Source organism: Astatotilapia calliptera, chromosome 17 (assembly GCF_900246225.1).
Source record: "Astatotilapia calliptera chromosome 17, fAstCal1.2, whole genome shotgun sequence".
NCBI lineage: Eukaryota > Metazoa > Chordata > Actinopteri > Cichliformes > Cichlidae > Astatotilapia > Astatotilapia calliptera.
In genome coordinates this window covers 19,267,906-19,287,160 of record NC_039318.1, presented here as the reverse complement: position 1 = coordinate 19,287,160, position 19,255 = coordinate 19,267,906, and the positions used below count along the sequence as shown (strand labels likewise).

Below are 19,255 nucleotides of genomic sequence, written 5' to 3'. Positions count from 1 at the left end.
GGAGGGGCCAGGTTTAGTTTCCAAATTTCACGCCATCACACAGTTTGGCTTTGACTCACTAAGAACAGTGGTGTTGCTTGTCCTGTCATTTGTGTTTGGTAGTCAGCTATCTTATTTTCTTTAATTATGGATGTCAAGAAATAGATAAAAACTTCACTGTCAATTTAAACACCCGAAGTACTCAGATTGAAAGTGTAAAGTATAAAATGAATATTTAAAAAAAATTCCTTACTTTGTTATATTACATTACATATTTTGATTTTTATTTGTTTATTTTTAACAGGCACAGTGTAGATTAATAAACACTGTTATTTCTTTTCATCTGCAATCCCTCGCTAAATATCTAACCCGATGGTAGTTATACACTGAAACATACACATAACCGCACTGTATTAAGCATTAGTGAGATAATGGTGAATACTTCATTTATAAAGCATTATGCCTTATTATTATGTAATTTATAGATACAGATCTAAATGGTTTAGCCTTGATTAATAAGCTCATATATAATGAGACTAATGATAGCATTTTTATATAACATCAATTACAGATTTTCCATTTCGACAAATCTGTGCAAAAATATGGATTCATTTTCATTTTCTGTCTGATAGTCACACTGTTATGATGTTCTGATGGCAAAAACAAAATTAAGTTCCCTTTTTGAACGTGGTCGGGTTGTTGAACTGCATAAGCAGGGTCTCTGGCAGCATGCCATCGCATCTGAGGTGGAAAGCAGTAAGACAGTCATTTGGAATTTTTTTAATGGGTTATGGAATATAAGAGTCAAGTGGAAGACAAAAAAGTTTCCACAGCACTGAGTCAGAGGATCCATTTGGCTGTCTGTCAAGACTCTGGGCAATCCTTGACCCAAATTAAGGTTGTTACTGGTGCTGACTGCAGCCCCTTAACATCAGATGGCATCTGAGACTGAAGGGCTTCAAAAACAAAAAACGCCAAAGGCCTTGTCTCCTTGAACACCACAGAACTGACCGTTTGGACTTTGCAAGAAAGCACCAAACATGGGACATTGAAAGGTGGAAGAAAGTTTTATTCTGTGATGAGAAAAAATGCAACCTTGATGGTCCTGATGGTTTCCAACATGGCAAGACAAGCAGATCCAACGTGAGATGTTTTCTACACACCATCCTGCACGGGGGCGCCATAATGATCTGGGGTAATGGTGGTAAATTTGATTCTTTTTACTGAATTGAGTTTCAATGAGTCACTTACCAAAGTGAATCGGGTTCTTTTGAGTCATTTGAGTCACTGAGGCAGTTGCCCAGAGAGTGCAAAAAATGTACATTTTCACTCAAACTTAATTTATTTCTCTTTTCATGTATATCCTACTGCTAAGATGAGTGATTGAAAAAGAAAAACAACTATTTTTATAGAGTAAAAAAAAGCACAAAAAAAAGATTTCTAAAGGGAACATTTATTTTATTTATTTTTATTTATTTTTATTTGTATTTTCCTCAAATGTGTCAAATATATATATATTTTTAAATGTCCACTGAGCTGTGAGCCAGGGGGCAGTAATGCGCCTTAACATTGGTTGCCAACCAAGAAGAAGAAGGAGCTGTGAGCCAGGACTGACGTTGAGTGAGTCCTGAGTGATTCGTTTATGCTACGATTCATCACAGAAGGGAGTGAGTAGGGTTGCCAACTCCCTGAAAAATAAATAAGGGACACCTCGTGGCCAGGGCCGGGCGACCCAGTTGTCTTCACCCTTCCCAGTGTGGTGAATTTTCTAGCTCTTTTTTTGTGTGTGAAATTATTTTTTTAACCATTTGACTTGAAGTTGATTTAAGTAGATGCATATTCTATTCTTTGTGATATGAACACATGTGAAACAAATGATCATTTAGCCATTTATTTTTAGCTCAAAATGACAACATTAACACACTAAAACAGGTCTCTTTCTTAAACAGAAGCCTGTCATGCTTAACTTTTGAGAATATAAGTAAATCTTTCTTTAAAAGAACTCTGTCCTGCTTAACTTAAAATAATAGAAAACAATAGAAAGAAAAACATTCTTGTAACAGTGCACATTTAGTGCATTTAGTACAATTGGCTTCAGCTAAGGTATTATTTCAGCTTTTCTAATGCTAATCAGCTGCTCCTGTTTGTAAACCCGCTTGTTCCCATGATTACGCATCTTAACTCATCATCATTATTCATCTATGTATTACTTTTATGTATTAGTCATCAATTTGTTGTAATCATCTATCCTTGCAGTTGTTTATTACACAAAATAAGTTATATTATCACACTTCTGGCCACATAGTGCTGATATTCACTGCACATGCCCATATTAACTTTTTCCAGCCAGGTGTTTTCCTTTTCCCATTCTTCCCTTTCTCTGAGGGGAACAAACATTGCTGCTCTAATGCTGGGCTTACACTGTGCGGTTTTAGGCCCATTTTGAGCCGATTTTTGAGTGATCGGACCGATTTTGGCCTTCATCGTGCGTCGTGTAGTATACGTGGGGTAACGAGAAGTGATTAACACCTCACGACCAGCTCCCGATCATCAATCGCTCGTGAGGGTGTCACCACAGGCGCTCACACTGCTCACGCGCAAACACGTAAACGTCGGTGAAAAAGACGGCGTGATCTGGACACAAGCGAGTGTCTGCCCAGCATTAGGTGTACTGTCATCCGAGACTTGCACCGCAGTGTTGGCGTTTGTTTCCCTGTTGGCCATGCTTCTTGTTGTGGTCATCTTTTGTCTTCCGGTATTTTCTCTGCAAGCGACCTTTCCTCGACCAATGAGATGAGCGGTAATCTGAATTGTCATACTCGAATTGTCATAAGTGTGCTGCCAGCTCATTGGTCACAAAGCAGGAGAGGGGCTGGGAATTATGTTTTAAAACAAAGCGTTAATTCCATTAAAAGTTATAGACTACTTTTGATTCTCACTGTATTATGGGACAAAGTGCGTCCCTTATTAGCTCAATACGGGACATGTACTTTTGTTTCTAAATACGGGACGATTCCGTTTTTTAAGGGACGGTTGGCAACCCTAGCAGTGAGTGAGTGAGTAAGTGAGTTATTTGTTTATGCTACGATTTAGCTCAGGAAAGGAGGGTTTTTTCTTCCAGTTCAGAGCAGAAATGTTTTTGTTAAGAAACTTGCTGTTGTTTTTTCCCCACAATTTTAATGGTAAGCTAGATATATTTCTACTAATAAAATTAGTCAGCAACAGGGATGAGTCAGTGAGTCAGTTGGGGTGTGAAACATGATTCACGAGTCAGTAAAGTGATTCTCGAGTATTGAGAATCACTTAACTTTTCATGATTTGCACATCACTAATCTGGGGTGCTTTTTCCTTCAGTGGAACAATGGAGCTTCAGGAGGTGCATGAGCGTTAAATGGTCCACTAGCATCATATATTTTGAAGGTTAACATTAGTTAAATTAGCTAGCATAAAGCCAGTGTGTCCAGCTCTGCTATATGTGATGTGTCCAGAGCTTCCAACAGACTCGAGCATCACCTCTGCTCTCTACAGTTAAGTTAAAGTAAAACCTTCACGGGTCTCCAGAAAACAGTAATGAGCTGAAGTAACATGAAAACAAAATTTTAACTCGTTATCTTTAAGTTATGTTAACATAATCCTACTGAAGATCTGCCTGAAAAGTAAGTTCCGTAATTTAAACAGTAACCAAATGCTGTATGAAGTTAATCCAATATTTAACTTTAAACTTCATCACCTAAAAAGGCACCCACAAACCCCATCCTTCCCGAGGTACGAGTTAAGTTATTTAAGGTGCCTAGTTCTGCTGGAAGTTTCTTCTTGATGGTACTTTAATTCTCAAAAAACACTTGCTCACAGGGCATCATATATTTGTCGGGATTTTCTATGTATTATTGTTATTACTTTACTAGGGATGGGAATTTAGATGAATTTAACGACTCTGATACCTTTTTACCGATATCACTTAAGGATTCGATTCCTTATCAGTTCTCTTATTGATTCTCATTGGGTTCTTGCCCGCTCCGCTTTGAGCGTTACCACCATTACTAAGCAGCATATCAAACATTACATTTGTGCAAATTAGGATTAGAATTAGAATTAGAATTCAACTTTATTGTCATTGCACATTGTCATTGTCATTTGGATGCATTTCCTCAGTGTTGGGTCATTACTCAAAAAAGTAATGTAATAATAATAATAATAATAATGGATTGGATTTATATAGCGCTTTTCAAGGCACCCAAAGCGCTTCACAATACCACTATTCATTCACTCTCACATTCACACACTGGTGGAGGCAGCTACAGTTGTAGCCACAGCTGCCCTGGGGCAGACTGACAGAAGCGAGGCTGTCATATCGCGCCATCGGCCCCTCTGGCCAACACCAGTAGGCGGTAGGGTAAAGTGTCTTGCCCAAGGACACAATGACCAGGACAGAGAGCCCAGGGATCGAACCGGCGACCTTCCGGTTACAGATATTACACAGAACACATTTATTAAAAGTAATGCACTACGCTATTTAATTACTCCAGGGAGAAAAATAGTTGAAAGTGTTAGTTAGCAGAATAATGCCGTTGTTTCTGTCATTGGATGCAGTTTGCAGTTCAACATTATGCTCTTGTCCTTTTGTGCAATAAAAATAAAAGTAAGGTCCACATCCATGCTATGGTAAATGACCTGCATTTGTATAGCGCTTTTCTAGTCCCTAAGGACCCCAAAGCGCTTCACACTACATTCAGTCATTCACCCATTCACACACTGGCGATGGCAAGCTACGTTGTAGCCAAAGCTGCCCTGGGGCGCACTGACAGAGGCGAGGCTGCCGGACACTGGCGCCACCGGGCCCTCTGACCACCACCAGTAGGCAAACACGGGGTTAGTATCTTGCCCAAGGATAATTGGCATGCAGCCAGGAGGTAGCCTGGGATTGAACCACCGACCTGATTAGTGGCTGACCTGCTCTGCCACCTGAGCTACAGCTATAAACTATCCTGCTATTTTCCTCCCTCGATAACTGAAATCAGCTGATAGCAGCGCAAGTACAAGAACCAATAAGCAGTACCAATAGGCAAACAGACTAACGATTCCAAGGAATTTGACTACTAGGAACGGTTCTCGTCGATTCCCATTCCTAGTCTTTAACTTACAACACAGCACATTGAAGCGACTGCTGTTGTGATTTGCCACTATACAAGTATAACTGAATTGCTAAGCTAAACAGAGCTATCACATCATTTCGCATGGAACATGCAGCTAAATAAACAAATGTTTCTATATACTGAGGTGTCAGAACTCACAGGGAAGGTTGTCAGATTTTGTCTTTATTGGGTAAATAGTTAAGGCATCAAGCTTTGGAAATGCATTCCACAACTTAATTTATTTTGGGTTTAAAAGTCCTGTTTCTGTCCATGTACAAAGGTAGATTTTTCTTTATCCGATTTCAGAATTATTGGGAGTAACCAGAATCTGTGTGATATCCACTTGGAATTCTAAATGTCATTTCTATTGTTACATTTTTTATAAATTGTGTTTATAAACACAAAAATGTGACAACTCCATAATGATATTAATAAAAATGGTTTAATATATTAGAATTTTCTTTCTCAGATCAAGTCCATCATTAACTCACTTTGATCTCCCCATCTGATAGTTGATTAGAGTGAGTAAAAGTAAAAACACATTAGGAAGGTTTCTGTTCCTTGCAATTATAATGAGAAGGAAGTGAAGGAAGGAAATGTGAGCAGTGTGCGGAAACAGGCCACTTCCTGTCACAGTAAAATGTTCTGCATTTCTTGAATACAATTAAAGCAAATCAGCTGGTACTACCATAAAACTCAAACTCATGACAAAAATAAAAAATAAAACAAAAAACAAACAAACTTACCTTTGGTTAGATTGTATATGGCCCATGAGAAGAACATTTATCTTCAATCTGAATTTCCCTTCTTGATTTGTTTAAATTGTTATTTATTTTAAATTGTGTTTGACAGGTGATATAGTGATTAAAACCACTTTAAACAGCATCAGGAACAAAGCAGATTCATCCAGGCAAACACTGAGCATCCTCAGGCCTGAGGACATTAATCTTTGGTTTTAAAAAAAAAAAAAATCAATCACATTTTTTTTTGACGTTCATGCTTCCATGGGAAAACAAAACAAAAACTTGTAAATTCTCGGGATTCAGTTTTTCTTAATAATTATGGGATACGTGAAAGTTTTATTTAGTTGGCTGAATTTATTTTTGTTTTGTTTTTTTAAACGTCTTTCCTAAAATGGACTACAAAATAAATGAAGCAAATGAAGCAAATGTTGGAACACTTGAGAAGCTTGACATTTGATATAAAAACAAACAAGACACCCCCCGCGCAAAAAAAACAAAACAAAAAAAAAACCAAACCTAAATCCCACCATGCCTTATTACCCAGTGAAAGTTTTTTAACAGGAGAAAGAAGAAACAACTTTTATATCAATAATAACCATGATTGAGTGCGAGATTTACTGAGAGGTATGTTAGACCAATTTCAACTTCCTGAGGATTGTCTTTGCAATAATTTTCAAAAAAAAAAAAACAAACAAACAAACAAACAAACAAACAAACAAACACACACAAAAGAATATAAATAATATGGAAGCCAGTTACAACCAGAAATATGATTATAAAAAAAACAGACAAAAACTAAAATGAAAAATCCAGACTATACACTTACCTTAAAAAAAATAAAATAAACCATATAAACCAGATTGACATTTTCAAAAGTTTTAAAAAAAAAAAAAAAAAAAAAAAAAAAAAGAAACGTGACAAACAAGCAAAAAGTCACTTTTAAGAGAACATGAGAAACTAATTTTTATTTTGTGCACCAACTTGGCTATTGACTAAATATTTTTGGCTTAAATTGGCTTCCGTACATCGTCAAATACACAATCAAATCATAACCAACATACTCATAACAGTTAAAGGTTTGGGAAATTCTAAATCAACACCAGTTAATTATATTACAGTTATTTACTTTGCATTTACTGGGTAATTTCTAAAGCTGCCCGCTTCTCAGACACAAACTATTTTATCATTTCAGGTAACATAATGCCTTTTACACAAAATACAGATTATATAGAGTGTATTTTTTGGTAACCATTGGGACTCCATACTAGTGTATAAGAGGCTTTAATCTCAGTGCGCTTCTTCACAGTGAAAGCACAGGATGAGTTAGATTAGCAGAGGATATATTGTGGTTACATTTGGGCAGAGATGATGGTGCCTCAGGCGTTGGTGGTAGGTCCGTCCTTCTTGCTGATCTGACAGTAGAGAGCCATGGAGAAAGCCAAGCCGAAAATCTGCAGGAACAACAAATGACTCATTATTAAAACTTTAATAAAATAAGACAAAAGAAAATATAAAAATGGTAATTGTTAATCTTTGGGTCTCTTCCACATGGCGGGTCTTTTGCCCCATCCCCTTCCCCCTCACCCCCAGCTGGTCGCAGCAGACAGCTGGCGCTCCCTAAACCTGGTTCTACAAGAGGAATCAGGCACCCCCAGGCAACTGTTTTTGTGATTTGGCGCTATATAAATAAAATTGACTTAATGCCAATTAATTAATTAATCTGCTTTTTGCATGTTCTACAATTTTTCTATCAAGAGAAAAAAAAAAAAACTTAAAAATTAGAGTATGACTTTTTAATCGAGTGAACTCAAATGTCCCCTGAAGTGATGTGGTGACTATATGTGTCAGCTCACCAGCAGGACGGCGATGCCGAAGGCAATTCCCAGCACTATCACCATATTCTCCTTCATCAGGTTGACGATTCGGGTGGAGCAGGGCTGCAGGGTGAGAGCAGAGCAGCGTGGGTTATTATGGTTCATTTAACTGTGTCTCAGCGATGAGAGTAAAGTAAGAGTGTGGATTTCTTGTTCAGATATAAAGTGAAATCAGATTCCTGCTGGGATGCTCAATCCAGTGTTCAGCAGTCACAGCCTTACCGTGCTGTAGTAACCTTCTGAGCCACACTCAGCACCGGGGACAGGGGTGGGACTGTTGGTGACGTTGCAGCGACAGGATTCTGGGAATGGATCTGGAGACCAGTCTGTCTTTCCGTTCACAAGACCACAACACTTGAGCTGGGAAGAAAATACAAATAGGATTGGAACTAGTGTAATAGTTCTAGTAAAGCCCTTATTGCTGTTCAGCCTGTCACAATACAGAGGCTTTCCAAAAGTATTTGGCCCCCTTGATCTTTTCCACATTTTGTCACATTACAGCCACAAACAAGAATCAGTTTTATTGGAATTCCACGTGAAAGACCAACACAAAGTGGTGTACACGTGAGAAGTGGAACAAAAATCATACATGAGTCCAAACATTTTTTACAAATAAATAACTGAAAAGTGGGGTGTGCGTAATTATTCAGCCCCCTGAGTCAATACTAGAACCACCTTTTGCTGCAATTACAGCTGCCAGTCTTTTAGGGTATGTCTCTACCAGCTTTGCACATGTAGAGACTGAAATCTTTGCCCATTCTTCTTTGCAAAACAGCTCCAGCTCAGTCAGATTAGATGGACAGCGTTTGTAACAGCAGTTTTCAGATCTTGCCACAGATTCTCGATTGGATTTAGATCTGGACTTTGACTGGGCCATTCTAACACATGGATATGTTTTGTTTTAAACCATTCCATTGTTGCCCTGGCTTTATGTTTAGGGTCAGTCTCAAGTCTTTTGCAGACTCCAAGAGGTTTTCTCCCAAGATTGCCCTTTTTTTGGCTCCATCCATCTTCCCATCAACTCTGACCAGCTTCCCTGTCCCTGCTGAAGAGAAGCACCCCCAGAGCATGATGCTGCCACCACCATATATGACAGTGGGGATGGTGTGTTCAGAGTGATGTGCAGTGTTAGTTTTCCGCCACACATAGTGTTTTGCATTTTGGCCAAAAAGTTCCATTTTGGTCTCATCTGACCAGAGCACCTTCTTCCACATGTTTGCCGTGTCCCCACATGGCTTGTGGTAAACTGCAAACGGGACTTCTTATGGTTTTCTGTTAACAATGGCTTTCTTCTTGCCACTCTTCCATAAAGGCCAACTTTGTGCAGTGCACGACTAATAGTTGTCCTATGGACAGATTCCCCCATCTGAGCTGTAGATCTCTGCAGCTCATCCAGAGTCACCATGGGCCTCTTGGCTGCATTTCTGATCAGCGCTCTCCTTGTTCGGCCTGTGAGTTTAGGTGGACGGCCTTGTCTTGGTAGGTTTACAGTTGTGCCATACTCCTTCCATTTCTGAATGATCACTTGAATAGTGCTCCGTGGGATGTTCAAGACCTCATAGAGATGCCTCAGGGTTGGGAAACTGACATTTGTCACCATGTATTTACATTGCATCATACCACTGACAGACTTGCAGGCAGTTGAATGCACAGTGCCCTCTGGTGGATGTGTGCAGTATGCACAGTCAATCTCATGACGTGTAGATCTGTATTCAGGCGCAGTTCGTCTTAAATTTGATGTCCCAGCATTTTAGTTTATTCCCCCTGGTCATGTGTGAGCAGCAGGCAACTGGTTATTCATTTTTGGGTTACATGTTGGGCTTCAGGAAATGTAAATACAATGAGATACCCTGTATAATACCAGCACATTCAAATACCACAAGTGTGTTTCAAGATTTAGGTTAACTCGTGTATCTGATTGACTGCGTCTAGGAAAGTCTTTCTGTATTACTGAAGAAAAACTGTGTGTGTTAGTTACATCTTTCTGCAGATTCTTCAGGTCACTTTTCACCGTGTCAGGTTGTTTTGCAAGTGGCAACATATCTTTCAACTGCTTGTTCACCCAGTCTTCCATCTGCAAACAGAAACGCAACTTGACGTTTGAGCCTCATCAAAAATAAAATTAAGTAGTCACATAGTCGCTATTTTTACCTTATTCTGGCTCACAGCTCCTGCGATGCCTGCTGCCACCAGGAGGATGAAGATGATGAGAAGGAAGATGAAGAACTGAGGGAACACACATGATATAGATCAACAATTTTTGTAAGACTTGCTGAGGCGAAAAGTTAAGCAAAATGTGTGTTCTGTCCACCTAAAGTTCACACATCTTTTTAATCGACAAAAACATTTGTGTCATAGTAACAAACCAACATATTTCAGTTTTTTAATCTTACAACTTAGCTGAAATAACTTCAACATAGATAGAAACCCACCAGCAGTTGGCAAAAGTTTCAGTTACTGAACATCAGGTATGTGTGTCGGTACAATCCCTCAGTGTAGGTTTCATTAACTAAGTAATGTGTTTTGCTTCGCCTCCCTCCAAAAACATTCCCAAAATAATCAAAATGTGATGCTCACCAGCAGCAACATGCAGCGGCTCTCTCTGTAGGCTCCACAGCAGCCCAGGAAGCCGAGAACCATGATGATCGTGCCGATGGCAATCATCAGGTTGACTGCAGGGAAGTACTGATCGGTGATCTGTGGACAGATGAGGTGGAAGTCAAAGGCAAAGTCAAAGGTTGATCTAAAGTTTTAAAAGCACCTATATGTGTTAGAGAGGATGTTGAAGTTTGTCTTTATGGAATAGTTTACGTGTGATCAGAGAAAATGTGATGAATGTCTGAGTGACAGATGGGAAAATACACAAGGATAAAGGCAATGTGAAGTGAGTGCACGTTTCAGATGACTGGTCCTGGTTGCTGACCATGAGAGTAGCTCTGATGCGATACATAAAGCTCTGAAGGCAAAGCTGGAATCACAGTAAGTTTTATTTACCACATATTCTCCCTGAAGAATGAAACAAAGTCACCTTTTGAGTGTTACCACAGATGATATAAACACAGTAAAGACTTATTCTTGTATGAGAGGTCCACACATCATCTGGAATCCATTGAAGAGACCCACTGTCACACCACTATACTACACCATCGCCTGCACAAAGCCTTAGAACATGCACTTCTGTGCTCATCTATGCAATACTGCAGTCTCTTTAAAGTCCATCACTGGCTCACCTGGTTTCCACCCTTGCTGACTCTCAGGTAGATGGAGACGGCTAGGATGAGGCAACCGCTCAGCTGGAGGGAGAAGAAGATGGAGATTAACCGAATGAGCCAATTTTACAGAATCTGGCGACATCTGGTGGTGAAACTCTGCAGCAGCGCAATAACAAAATAGACATTGTGACATTTAACAAGCACTTCAATCCTCCCTGGAGGAAAAAGCTCTAAAGCTTACCTTTAACATCCAAGTCAGGGGAAAGAAAAGTTTTCAGAATTTGTAATGCATGGCAATATTTCCAGGTATATACACATGATAATATTTAACATGGGGCCGACAATTACCAGCAGGAATAAAATGGACACATCTACTCAAAGGTGACTTTCTTGTAAATACAAGATTGTTTGTGTAGTGTTGCTGAAATTGCTTATTTTGGTGCAAATGACGAAAAAAAATTTTTTTTTTTTTTATATCTACCTTTTAATGTTTTAATTTTGATTTTCTGATTCTGCCATTATCAATGTCCTCCAGTAATGAGAGTCAAAGCTATGCAGCAGCATCACATTTAGACATGACACAGCACTGCCTAATCATGTTAAAGTAAAAATTACAACATTGTCCTTTATTTTCATCAATCATACTGATTAGAATAAGATTAATACATTTAAAATACATTTGATAAAAATCATAAGAGAACACTTACAGAAGGAATAGAGGGACAGAGTCCAAATAAATAAAAATCAATAAATGGTTTGACTAGGGTTACCAAAACATCTACCAGTTACCATAAGATCCTTTGTCACATCCAGCTTACTTTGAGCTGCCGCCCCCCCAAATAAATAAATAAATCTGACACTTCTCATGTTTCCAGAGTTTTTTATGTGAGGTCCTGATCACATGTGCATAAGTAAGCAGAGATTGTCACAGCTGTGAACCAAATTAAGCCACATCTGTCTGGTTAGTTTGATAACGTTCGCCGCCAACCACATATTTCTAACTGAAGAACAGGGAGATGGGACTGAGCAAAAAGGAATGAAAAAACCCTTTTACACTCCAACAAAAGGTGTGTGTGTGTGTGTGTGTGTGTGTGTGTGTGTGTGTGTGTGTGTGTGTGTGTGTGTGTGTGTGTGTGTGTGTGTGTTTGTTTTTATTTTCAGGATGCAACACCTCAAACTGCACCTGAGATAACAGCTAGTAGTGTTATCTCCCTGGTACTGATCTGTGTGGACTGTGTCTAGGATTTAGGCGGCTGGAACAAACATTGCTCAAATATCTCTAAAAGTAAAACCCTGGTTAACTTTAAAAAGGTCACAATTAGTGATTTAAAGTTACAGTCAGCTCTTTCCCTGTGCACGTGTTCTGGGTCAGTTCCTCGAAAACATGTCCAGCTGGGGGAAAGTAGATTTCCGTGATTAAAAAGGTCACAGATATACAGCAGGGTCAGGTTCCTAGTCAATCACAGGAATGTTAAGCAGCAGCATAGCATTGACTTCCTAGATCGTCTGTTTCCTATAGTACATTTTGTACACTGAAAAACACATTGAGGTTGTTTTCTCCTTGTGGCTACAATTAGATTTAAAAGACAAAAGATGGACTTTCAGATGAAGTCGGAGGGACGTGCTCATTTCTAAGAACAAAGTCATTAAAAGGTCATAACGGCAGGAAGGACACACACTTCAAGTTCTTTATGGGGAAACCTTTTCTGCACAAACATTTTCTATACTGAAAAGTGTTTGAGCATTTAAAATATTCTCATATTCCCACTCATAAAGCATTTTAGCTGTAACCCCTGCATATTGACACACAAAGTCATTTAATTCACTTAAAAAGTAAAACTGGTGATTAGAAGCAGTGAAAGCTTGAGAAGGTTTACAGTTTTGTCATATTTGGGCTGCTGCTTTCCCCTTTTAAAATCATTTTGTTTGAAAATCTGTGACGGGAGAAGTCTTGACCAAGTGCACAGAGGAAAGCTGTACAGATCATTATGAGATTAACAAAAATGACAAACTCATAACATATGCAGAATTAAAACAAGTCGGAGCTCCTCAAACCCCCCCCCCCCCAAAAAAACAAAAACAAAAAAAAAACGCTCTGTGTCATTTCCCGTGCTTTCAATCGTCCTCGATATCACACACAAACAAGTCGTAGACATCTTTTGGGCAGATGACAGCAAAGTGACGTTCAGTCTGGTTTAACAACAAACAAAACCCTGCTGATGGCGATACTGCCCGAGGTGAAACATAACAAAACTCAGTTTTTGGACTCTACATTTGCTGTTGAGACATCTGCCCTCATGTAGTAAAGAACGAATAGAGGCCAAAAACACAGACGTGTCCCACCTGCAGAGTCAGACATTTGGTTCTGGGTCTCACAACTTCCAGGAGAGTGTGTGCAAATCAGTACCGATAACTGGGAACCGTCCTTTGTCAGGTGAGTGGGCGTGCAGCACAGGAGTGTTTCACCTGCTTTATCAGTGGAACAACACACCCAAACAAAGTCATTGTTTTCTTTGGGAGGCGTTGGCGACGGTTGCAGGGGATCATCACAGCACATACACGCAAGGAGACTTTCTGTTAGCATGTTGCTCTGCAGGTTTTCTCCTATCAGAGACGAACCCGCCCCAGGGAGCAGCGGAAATAAAGGCCGAAGCCTATATGAACTATAAACTACGTCAGGAATTCATCCCAACTTATTCTTTCTCACATTTACCACACGATTTCCTCAGGGATTAATAAAGTACTCAGATTCTGATTTAAAACCTTTTTAACCACAACCCACAGAGGCAGACACGTGGGGCCCTCTTAGCTCTGTTAATGTAATGGGAAACCACTGAAGTCTGTTCACGTGTTGTTGTCGTCACACAGTTTTGTCCTTTTTATGAGTAATTTCACGACATGCACAACTTAACCTTTAAGTGCCTTTCAAGGGTAACGTTGCCTGTTAATTATTTACCATTACTCCACCACAACGGGAAAAACCCAACAAAGATTAAGATTAGAGATCCCAGTGACAGGGCGCATGCACACAGGTTAATCTTGACCTCAGACTATTAGTGCTGAATATTATAGAAAAAACAAATACAAACGTCGGTATCATATCAAATTGATACGTGCTGGATCTATGTACTGACATTTTTGTCACTGAAGAAAAACGAGTCAAACATATTCTAGACAAACAAGATCCACCTAGAGTAATTATGTTACGCAGAAAGGTGAGAGGAATTTGGAAGTCCGCAAATCAGAAGTTGTTTCTCATAAAAGCATGACAAAATGTCAACGCGTGGGAGGAAGAGAAGAGAGACATGTGAACACATTTCTCAATGTCAAAGACAAGAAGAATAAACCATGTAAAAACATGACAGACTTCTACACTTTAGATTTAGTCTACAGTAATCGTTTGGTATTTAATCGACTCCGACTAAAAGAATTTAGATGGTTAAATCAGGAGTAAAACCAGTGAGTACATCATGATTGGGCATGTTCCCAAAAGCAAGGAATGAGGGTGGTTAATTCCTTAGCACTGATTCACAGTTGGAGACTCATCGTCATTTCACAACACACACACACTGCAGTGTGGCTACTAGTAACCACAGAGCTTTGCAATGCCATGTGACCACCGAAACTGTAAACGCCTCCCTCAGTGAGGTCTCCGAGACACTGCTTCAAGTGGACTGTCAAGTCATATCCGATGGTAACCCACCCAAACTTCCAGTTATTTAAGTTTTTTTATTATTATTATTATTATTATTATTATTATTATTATTATTATTATTATTATTATTATTATTATTATTCAGGAAATAATGAAGCTCTTCACATAAACAAGGAAGCAACATTTTAAAATGACACAGTACAGTTCCTCTTTTTTACTTGTTCAAACATCCCAACAAAAGGTGACACTTGGACTGATTTGTACAAATGTTGTCTCTGAACTCAATTAAATTAAATTCAGAAAGTGCTCACAGAGAATCAGCTGGATTGGTGGCAAGGATAATAGAGGAAGGACACAAAACAGGCCTCACAGACACAGAACCCAGGGGAGAGCCAGCTGTGTGGCCGTTTTGCATTTGGATCTTCCTCTAGTTCGTCTCTGTGGTCATTCAGGATGTTCTAAATCTCATCATCATCTAATCATTTTTTTACCTTATTCAATCTATAAGATGGGAAAAAAAAAAACCCCAAAGGAGAGTGGTCACCCATTTTGTGGTACCATATCTGTGCCTCACTTCACCATTATCCACGGCTGGCTTATTAGATTTCCTTTGAAATATTCAGTTCTAGCAGCAGGTTTACTGACAGCTGCTTTAATAATAATGTATACAAGCGTCCTCTTTGTTATGAAAAATACATAAAACATTGATAAAGCTCAACACTAATGCCACTCGGCTCTGTGCCTCTGGTCGGTGCTGAGTGCTGCAGTAATGCTTCCTGAGGGCTGGTCTGCAGTGGTTTCTGTGGCTGAGTGCTGTACAGAAAGACCTTAAAAGTTCCTTGAAGGACAAGGCGGAGTCGTGTTTGAGCAGATAGGTGGTGAAAGAGGATCTTTCTTTGATGTTTCTCAGCAGAGCACAATATGAAAACCAGCATTAAACGAGCTCCACAGAAAATAAGAGGCCTGCTCAACCCTCGCCACCATCATTAGGTAAACACATCACGTCCGCTGAGTGGCTGTAATTAAGTTGGGATCGATTTGACTTCAGTTCTGGGAATCTGAGAGAAGACCTGAAAATAACCACAGCAGGCTGCAGGAGGAAACCTTTCAAACAGGACGCACTGCTTGATGAGGATTACAAAATGCCAGAAGCTACATGCATGAGTTTATGACCGAATAACGTTTAAACCTGCGAGCAAACACACACACACACACACACACACACACACACACACACACACACACACACACACACACACACACACACACGAGATGAACATGATAACATGCTTCTGCTTGTTCTGACTGGCTGTGCTCCAAAGACAATGACGTATCCGACTCGTCAGGCTGTAACGACAGAAATGACTTCATAACTGGGCCACTCGGCCAGACAAACACGTTCTTACTCCTTACGCGTAATATTTTACGCTAGGTGACAAATCGCCAACATTTTACGCTTTCGGATACCCAACACGTTCCTAAATGACGAGATTGTAAAAATGAGAAAACACAAGAACCGCTTGGACTCAATCTACACATGTTCGTTCATTTTCTTAAAAACGCTTTGGAAAACACAATTTTATGTCATTTCTGTGCTGGTTAAGGTTAAGAATAGGGCTGGAACGTGTATTACCACGGGACTGTCCTTCCACTGGATTTCACCCACAACCCGACGCGTACCATAAGAACGCGGAAGATAACCTTTGCGTTCCTCAGGAACACCGCGGGACGCAACAAAACCTCGGTATGGTACGCCCCGGGAGTGAGAACGGGCTGGCCAGACGGATACAAGTGCAGATCATGTACAGCATATGAAGCCAGCTTTATGAGCAGTGTTCATCATCTTACACCATAATCTAAAAACCCACAGATTTCACTGAAACTACGGTCTGCTGACACACCTGAAGTGACTCAGAAGACAATAAGACTTGCAGTCATTTATTTCACACAGTTTAATCTGCCTGATCTTCAAACTGACGATAAAATTAAATTGTCAACAACCTTGGCTTTCATTGTCAAACAAAGACCAGTTTAAAAAATAAAACCATGGCTTAGCCATTGAAGTCACTGAAGAAGTTTTTTAGATCTGGATTCTCTCTGAAGGCCACCAGGTGGTGACAGCTGTGGTTTCAAAAAGACTTCGAGGCCTGAAAACGTTTATAGGAAACCTGAGTTTTTGACCAGACTTGTGTGAACAGTTTACTGCTGGGTTTATCTGCATGGTGATGCTGAAGAAAAAGTCTGTTTTGTAAATCTTGATCACGTCATGGTTGAAAAATTATGGTTATTTGTGCTGTTCTCATTGACTAACAGCACAATTCGCTTGTTGGGGAAAAACTTCACAATTACATGTGAAGTCAGACTAAGATTTACGTTTCCAGCACACCAGCGTTTGTAGTTTTGGCTCTGACGGGGAAAACAAACTCTTGCCTTGCACAAATACGTGCTCTTAAAGTCTTTAAAGTTTTTAGTGGGAGTGGCAACTCAAATACTTCAGCTCCAAAGCTGATAAAGGCCTTCCATTGTTCCGCCTACAAAAAAAAGAGATAATGTATGTTTCCTGCCACCACCAGGTTGGTGTTGAGCAACAACAAAAATTACTCAGTCAAGCTACATGTTGGGCTCCTAGCAGCACAGAATCTGTGGGATGGAGCAAACATTGCTTAGAAAATATGCAAACAGTGCTTTTTAGAAAGACTTCAGTGAACCTCCAAAGACCTACAAACAGCGATGTTTAAAAACAAACAAAAAAACAAAAACATCCAGGGAGCGCCATCATGCTGAATTGCTCAACTCAGGGGCGGAGGGGACAGCCATGCCCAGAAACTGAACAAATACCTGTTTGTGAAGCCAGAAAAATCTGATACAACCAGTTTTACTCAATTGATGGAAAGACAGAGGGAGGTCAGGACACACAAAGAATGCAGAAAAGGGAAAGACTGGGGGTTAAAGAGACCAAATTTAAGAAAAATCTTAATCAAGTTAGAAAAAGTAGAAATATATTGGAAATAAATAAATAGATAAATAATAACTTTAGTATTGAAAGTTGCATCACAGCTTCCTAAACCAGCATGCCACACCTACTGTGCCAGTTGTCAAACTGATTTAGGGACGAGGCCCAAATTAAACAAACTGAATGCTTCAAACACAAATCAAATAAAACCGGCAGGTTTGCAAACTTTTAAATCAGACTCAGTTGAAATCTGTTGAACAGCCTCAAAAACTCAGACGCCACCTGCAAACACCTGCCCAATCCATCACCTGTGAATAAACTGTAAGAACTCAAGTTGTCTTAAATACTCACCCAAAAAAGAAGGTTGAAGAAGAAGAGAAGGTATTTGATACACTTGTTAACAGCCATGGTTTTTCCCTCGATTCACGTCGACCGCCTGCTTCAGAGGACTCGAGCTTCCTGCACAGTGAACACACAGTCTGTCAGATCAGTAAACACACGAGCCTGCTCTACTGTTTCCACCCATTCAGGGTGTGTCCCTCACTGCACCCTCCTCCTCCTGCTTCCACATCTCCTCTCTCTTTTCCTCTTTTTTTTTTTTTTTTTTAATATATTTTCATTTTCCCTGCAGGATTCCCTCGTTTTTTCCCCCACCAGTTTACTATAATCAGATAAAATTAAGATCAACATATGGAAAGAGCTCATGTTTAAACTCACTGCTCGGCTGAGACGAGAATCTGAATGATACTTCAACAACTAGGATAAAGGAGGATAAACAAACTGTTTCACTTCATCCGTAAGTTCTGACTTCTGATAAGTCAACTGCTGTTGTATGGATAGATGTGTTCAAACATTCACATCCATCTGTATCAGTTTTATACTTGTAAAGCAGCATCCGATGATCTGAATGATCTTCTGCCCGACATCAGCAAAACCAGCAATATAAATCTGACTTTACCCAAGAAGAAGCCACTAAGCCAAAATTCCAGCAAGATTAATGGGATTAGTTTAAGCATGAGAAGGTTCTTTAGTCTTAAATAACCTGTAACAAAAGCCAGAAAATCCTGATTAGGTGGCTTTCAGTTGCAGGGATAATACAGTGGGTGTTTCTGATTCCAGCTGCAGGACTTTTTTTTTCTTTTTAGGTGGGTGGGTAAGGAAAGCGACAACCTAGCTTCTCTGGAGTTTCCACATTTTACCAAGCTTAGAGGCTGCTTGGTACATTTTCACTCAAACATAAACTCCTGAACCCTCACAAAGTCATTTCCCCATCAGCGGAGCCTGGTTTCAGGGTAAAATCAGATCACCAAACCACAATTTAGACCCCGGTTCTTTTATACATAGTTGAAGACACCAGGCCACCACACTGAAAAGTAAACTTATTTCAGGTTCTTGTTTCATTTGTTTGTGTGCCCGAATTTGTGCATAGTGTTCCTCCTGGTTCCTCTATCACACATCTGACAATAAATGAGAACAAAGCAGCGAGCTGCAAATTACACCTCAGTGTAAACCAGCAGATGGCAGATTAATCATTCACATTACCTTCTGTTTCCGTTCTGTCATTTATTCACTCACTCACTCAGGCCTCTCCCAGGTACACTCTATTCCCCAGGCTTTCACTCCTCACCTGTTCCCAGTTTCCCAATCAGTGCACCTGCCTCCTTGTACCCGATTACCCCTCCAGGATTTCTCCAGTCACTGTTGGAT

The 19,255-nt window shown here is 39.8% G+C and overlaps 1 protein-coding gene across 2 annotated transcripts; it reads right to left on the bottom strand.

The window, feature by feature from the left end:
* Positions 1 to 6,791: 6,791 nt before the first annotated feature.
* On the bottom strand, positions 6,792 to 19,255 carry LOC113009715 (tetraspanin-8-like). Of its 2 annotated transcripts, none has more exons than XM_026148191.1 (9): positions 19,176 to 19,255; positions 17,900 to 18,007; positions 10,959 to 11,021; positions 10,306 to 10,425; positions 9,880 to 9,954; positions 9,707 to 9,802; positions 7,951 to 8,088; positions 7,708 to 7,791; positions 6,792 to 7,305 (listed from the first exon to the last, which is right to left on the bottom strand). In XM_026148191.1, the coding sequence occupies exons 2-9, from the start codon at positions 17,954 to 17,956 to the stop codon at positions 7,231 to 7,233; spliced, it is 708 nt and encodes a 235-aa protein (XP_026003976.1). In that variant the 5' UTR covers positions 17,957 to 18,007; positions 19,176 to 19,255; the 3' UTR covers positions 6,792 to 7,230. The 2 variants fall into 2 exon arrangements, with proteins under 2 accessions (XP_026003976.1, XP_026003975.1); XM_026148190.1 differs by lacking the exon at positions 19,176 to 19,255 and adding an exon at positions 19,091 to 19,169.

What these genes read in the sequence shown, in the direction of transcription:
- LOC113009715 (XM_026148191.1), bottom strand. Translation starts at nt 17,956, where the DNA reads ATGGCTGTTAACAAGTGTATCAAATACCTTCTCTTCTTCTTCAACCTT. An exon ending in TCTTCAACCTTCTTTTTTGG is followed by an intron (nt 11,022 to 17,899) that starts GTGAGTATTTAA and finishes TTCTCCCTCCAG; the next exon opens with CTGAGCGGTTGCCTCATCCT. An exon ending in TGAAGAATCTGCAGAAAGAT is followed by an intron (nt 8,089 to 9,706) that starts GTAACTAACACA and finishes TTTTCTTCCCAG; the next exon opens with CTCAAGTGTTGTGGTCTTGT.